At 40.6% G+C, this 6,087-nt stretch overlaps 1 protein-coding gene across 1 annotated transcript in view; it reads right to left on the bottom strand.

The window, feature by feature from the left end:
* Nucleotides 1-6,087, bottom strand: part of LOC123986223 (transmembrane channel-like protein 3) — a 45,394-nt gene that overhangs the window by 26,585 nt on the left and 12,722 nt on the right. Inside the window, exon 6 of the mRNA XM_046074361.1 lies at nt 1,521-1,619. Within this exon, the coding sequence (XP_045930317.1) occupies nt 1,521-1,619 (99 nt within the window). The remainder of the gene's footprint in view (nt 1-1,520; nt 1,620-6,087) is intronic.

Here is a 6,087-nt window from a genome sequence, read left to right as displayed (position 1 = left end):
GAGGCAGATGGCCGCCCACCCTGAGCCATGGTTCTGCTCGAGGTTTCTGCCTCTTAAAAGGAAGTTTTTCCTTGCCTCTGTCGCCTAGTGCTGCTCTTGGTGGGAACTGTTGGGCTTCTGTAAATAGCATCACAGAGTACGGTCTAGACCTGCTCTTTTATGAAAAGCGCTGTGAGATAACTGTTGTTGTGATTTGGCGCTATATAAATAAAATTGAATTGAATTGAATTGAATTGAATGTAACATGTCCAATTTCTCCAATCAAGAACAAGTTATAAATCATCTGATTCACTCTGCACTTGCTCAGTTTAGTCCTTGTTCCATACGTGAAATAGTAGCATCCTGTAGCATGCACAGCCAATTTCAGAAGGAAAAAAAATGTTTAAGGTACGAAAATGTTTTCTTTACATCATATATTTTTGGTATAGTTCCCTGCTTTGTACTTAAACTCGTCAAAGTTAAATGATTCTTTTTTGTGTGTATCTTTTTTTTGTAATATCTTTAATGCAAGTTGTTAGTGCTAATGTTTTAGATGTAAGGTCAGCTAGTTCAAAGCTACAAGAGTTTGGGTTAGTTGCAACAACAATGAAAATGTTACAATCTACCCCAAGAAAATGTTTAGTTGTATTTATGTTTTCAATATGTGTCTAACACACACAGTAATGTTTTTAATGTTTTATTATTATGTTCAAATTTTAGTGTGAGTGGGAGCATAAACACACACATTAATATTCAGTTGATGCACATTTTGTTTAATGTGTTTACTACTAGGTCAACAGTATTAGGATCACCCCCACACACACACATACAAATTATGTTAAAATAATTTAATATAATAATTTGTGTTGAATAAAAAGCTTTCAACATAAAGTTTTTCTCATACTCCTTATTACATAATGTTACGTTTAACCCCAATGTATGTTCCAACTATCCCAGACTATGGGGTGAATTGTAACAGTTACTAAACAATGCATGTTCTGTCTGTGTTGCAGAGACAACAGCTACACAATTTAATAGCAGACCTGTGTATCTAGTGTTTTTCACTGGTTTAAAAGAACTCAGAGAACAGAAATGTCAAAAATGTTACAACCATATCCCCTATATCTACCCTGTTTCCATCACTCATCAGATCATTATTTCATCTACAGTTGGTAGTGTCTCAGTCTCAGTGTTATTCATGCTGACTTTGTTATGTGCTCTATTTACCGACTCCGCTTGTGCCTTCAGAATCACCACTTCCCCAGTCTCCCTTTCTGCCTGTTCTGCTTGCCTGCCCGCCGCGTCCATGCCATCCTCAGTATTTCCTGTTCACACTGCCATCTCCCGTCATTATCATTTCCCCCTGAACTTTACAATAAAGCTTTATAAACTAAATCCTTCTCAGCATAGAATAACATCATATTAAGTTGGGGAAGAGGTCAGGGAGGCAGTAATGCAGTAATGTAATGTTTGAATAATGGCCCATTGTATCTGTTAGTAATGTTCTATTGATGTTACAGTAAAAGGAAAAAGAGGCTTGCCCCAAGAGACCAGATGGTGTCCAGGTCCTGGGCTGAAGCCAGATGCTCCTTGGGGATAGTTTTACTCCTCGTTGTTCCAAATGGAGCTCCAGCCAACAGCTAGTACACAAAACACAGACCAATTCAATTGATTACGATACTTTAGAAACATCTTTTATACTGTGTACAGAGAGAGAGAGAAACACAGAGAAACAGGGTAGTTAGTTTGATTTTAACTTTTTATCTTGTGAAACAGATTGTGTTGGGTTTTGGGAAAACAAGACTTTCTTAAAGAAAAGACATCACCATCACCATCTTCATCGGCGGGATTTCAAACAACGATGAGACTTCATATCGGGGAAATCGACAGTCATGCAGAGAAGCGGCTGTATTTCTTTAGGAAACTTCAGAAGGCTAACTTCTTGTGCCAAGTTCTTATCAAGTTTTAAAGTGCAATAGAAAGTATCCTGACTAATTTATTTATATCATTTATATAATTATTTTGGGGTTGCATGGTGGTGCAGTTGTTGGCACTGTTGCCTCACAGCAAGAAGGTTGTTGGTTCAAACCTTGGTTGTTCCAAGCTTCCCTGTGTGGACTTCACATGTTCTGCAGGGGTGCGTTTCCCGAACAACCACAGAAGCTAGCATTGAACTATGTTGGTACGATGCATTGTTAAACTAACAAATATCTGAAATTGTACTTTGTTGGTACCACTGTGGTTTGGACTAACAACAACTATCAATAATATATATAACCTAATCGTTTTATTTAGCCTAAATATAGGCTAGAACTTACAAGACAAAATTAAGAACTGTTAGTGATTACGAGACATTTAGTGAAATAGGTTTAATCCGCAAGTATCTTCAGTTTAACAATTTAACACTATTATGATTCCCTTGGCCGCAAATGATATCAAGGTCTTGAGACTAGCTCACTGCGATAAGTGACTGTAAATGTTCTCTATTGAGACAGACACGGGTTTGAATCCTGTGAGTTCCCTGTTTATCTTTGTTATAATGGCAACGAAAGCTCTCAGGGATTTATTCATTGCAGCACTTTCATGAATTTTATGCTGTCCCTTTTTATATTTGTTTGTAATTAAGACTAAAGAACACCATGGTCCTCAGAGGCCTGGAAATGTAAACATCAAACTAATATTAGAAGTCTTGTCTTTGCATTCTCCATTTTGTCCTTTAATCTTTGTACTGGTGACTAATATTAAATCAAGTTATTGTGAATAGATGTGAGATCTGTGAGAAAAACACCTGCTGTTTAAAGAGGGTCTACACTAAGATAGTACTGAATCAATGCAACCCTACCCATGACAGACAAATACATTTAAAAGTACTTTTATAATTACATTTAAAAAGAAACTTCACCTTAAATATGTTTGTAAAGCAGGATTATCTAACATTCCCTGCTTAAAACACATTATATCCACCTCCTAATACTCCTTTTCTGCTATCTGTGGCGTAGTTGTAGCTGTAGTTGGAACTATGCAACTTAACGACAGTTTGTGCAAACGTTCGTCGGAACTATGGTTTCGTGGGAACACCTGCGTTGCTTAACGATGGTTCGTAGCATGTAAGTTACCAACACAGTTACCTCCGTAGTTCGAACTAGGCTTTCGGGAAACAGTTGCATCACAACTGCATAATCCCAACCAAGGAATTTGCTACCGTAGTTGGCAACAATGCTTTTGGGAAAAGCACCCCAGGATAGATTAGTTGGTGAGTCTTAATTGTCCTTAGGTGTGGGTGTGACTGGTTGTTTGTCTATGGGTGCATCTCAGTTCTCTTAATTGCATCCATTTTCCCTCACTTCCCACCCACCAGGGATGCATAGACCAGAGATGGGGACTCAAGTTTGAGACTTGGACTCGAGTGCGACTTAAGTCTCACACACAGTGACTTTAGACTCGACTTCAGACTCATCCTCAAAAGACTTCAGACTCGACTCGGACCCGAGGTGAGGGACTCGTGAACAATGTTTCTTTTTAGGAAACGTTTGATGAGATTTCTGTTATTCCCCTCCCTACAACCTGCCTACGTAACACGTAGTATCAGCTGCGCGTGGCCACATGTGAGAGAGGACAACAAACACCGGCAGCTGCTGAGCCATTCATCGTAAACTTTGGCCTTAAAACTTCATACAACAAGACCCAAACAAAGAAGCACTGAACGCAAAATAGGTTAGTAATCTGATGTTAGTGAACATGTTTAGCTCAGCATTGGCGATCTAACGTTAGCTTGCTTCTTGCTTCAGCTACGACCTGCGAGAGGTTAACTCCGACTGTCATTCGTTATGAAAAGATGAATGAGCATTTGCCAAACTTGTGGTGGTCGATTAACGTAATCATTTACTTGCTTTATTTATTTGCTGGCTGCCATCAAGTTAATTATTACCGTCGGCTGGAAAGAGGTTACAGGTTTATTGTTGATCATATAACCTTATATGTTGACTTACAGTAGTTTATAAGCTGTCATTAACTGCATTGCACATTATGGTTGTGCTCTGTAAGTTAAAAACAGGTTACGGCTTTATTGTTGACCATGTAACTTTACAGTTTTTTTTAGTTAACTTTACACTGGGTTTGAAAATCAACAGGGTTTGTTGACTTACAGTAGTTTATAAGCTGTCAATAATTGTAGACACATTGTACATTAGGCTACATGGTTGTGCTCTGTAAGTTAAAAATAGACAGATTTATTGTTGATTATGCAACGTCACAGTTTTATTTAGTTAACGTTACACTGGGTTTAACAGTCTGGGGAGTGTTTTGACTTACAGTATTTAATAAACCATCAATAATTGCATTGCACATACATGGTTGTGCTCTGTGAGTGAAAAACAGGTTACAGTTATAGAATTCCTTATAGCTATGCAGTTTTATTAGCAACCTGGATTGAACGCAGCAGGTGATACAGCATTCATAATAACCACGAGAGACTTGAGACTTGACTTGGACTCTTGCTCAAAGACTTGAGACTTGACTTGGACTCTTGCTCAAAGACTTGAGACTTGACTTGGACTCTAGCACAGTGACTTGAGACTTGACTTGGACTCCAGCTCAGAGACTTGAGACTTGACTTGGACTCTAGCTCAAAGACTTGACTTGGACTCCAGCTCAAAGACTTGAGACTTGACTTGGACTCTAGCGCAGTGACTTGAGACTTGACTTGGACTCAAGCTCAGAGACTTGAGACTTGACTTGGACTCTAGCTCAAAGACTTGACTTGGACTCTAGCTCAAAGACTTGACTTGGACTCTAGCTCAAAGACTTGAGACTTGACTTGGACTCTAGCGCAGTGACTTGAGACTTGACTTGGACTCGAGCTCAGAGACTTGAGACTTGACTTGGACTCCAGCTCAAAGACTTGACTTGGACTCTAGCTCAAAGACTTGAGACTTGACTTGGACTCTAGCGCAGTGACTTGAGACTTGACTTGGACTCTAGCTCAGAGACTTGACTTGGACTCTAGCTCAAAGACTTGAGACTTGACTTGGACTCTAGCGCAGTGACTTGAGACTTGACTTGGACTCGAGCTCAGAGACTTGAGACTTGACTTGGACTCCAGCTCAAAGACTTGACTTGGACTCTAGCTCAGAGACTTGAGACTTGACTTGGACTCTAGTGCAGTGACTTGAGACTTGACTTGGACTCCAGCTCAGAGACTTGAGACTTGACTTGGACTCTTGCTCAGAGACTTGAGACTTGACTTGGACTCTAGCTCAAAGACTTGACTTGGACTCTTGCTCAAAGACTTGAGACTTGACTTGGACTCTAGCACAGTGACTTGAGACTTGACTTGGACTCCAGCTCAGAGACTTGAGACTTGACTTGGACTCTAGCTCAAAGACTTGAGACTTGACTTGGACTCTAGCACAGTGACTTGAGACTTGACTTGGACTCCAGCTCAGAGACTTGAGACTTGACTTGGACTCTAGCACAGTGACTTGAGACTTGACTTGGACTCCAGCTCAGAGACTTGAGACTTGACTTGGACTCCAGCTCAAAGACTTGACTTGGACTCTAGCTCAAAGACTTGACTTGGACTCTAGCTCAAAGACTTGAGACTTGACTTGGACTCTAGCGCAGTGACTTGAGACTTGACTTGGACTCTAGCTCAGAGACTTGAGACTTGACTTGGACTCTAGTGCAGTGACTTGAGTCTTGACTTGGACTCCAGCTCAGAGACTTGAGACTTGACTTGGACTCTTGCTCAGAGACTTGAGACTTGACTTGGACTCCAGCTCAAAGACTTGACTTGGACTCTAGCTCAAAGACTTGAGACTTGACTTGGACTCTAGCACAGTGACTTGAGACTTGACTTGGACTCCAGCTCAGAGACTTGAGACTTGACTTGGACTCTAGCTCAGAGACTTGACTTGGACTCTAGCTCAAAGACTTGACTTGGACTCTAGCTCAAAGACTTGAGACTTGACTTGGACTCCAGCTCAGAGACTTGAGACTTGACTTGGACTCCAGCTCAAAGACTTGACTTGGACTCTAGCTCAAAGACTTGAGACTTGACTTGGACTCTAGCGCAGTGACTTGAGACTTGACTTGGACTCTAGCTCAGAG

Source organism: Micropterus dolomieu, linkage group LG17 (assembly GCF_021292245.1).
Source record: "Micropterus dolomieu isolate WLL.071019.BEF.003 ecotype Adirondacks linkage group LG17, ASM2129224v1, whole genome shotgun sequence".
Lineage (NCBI taxonomy): Eukaryota > Metazoa > Chordata > Actinopteri > Centrarchiformes > Centrarchidae > Micropterus > Micropterus dolomieu.
Note: the sequence above shows the minus strand (reverse complement) of the source record. Positions and strands in the feature narration are given on the sequence as shown.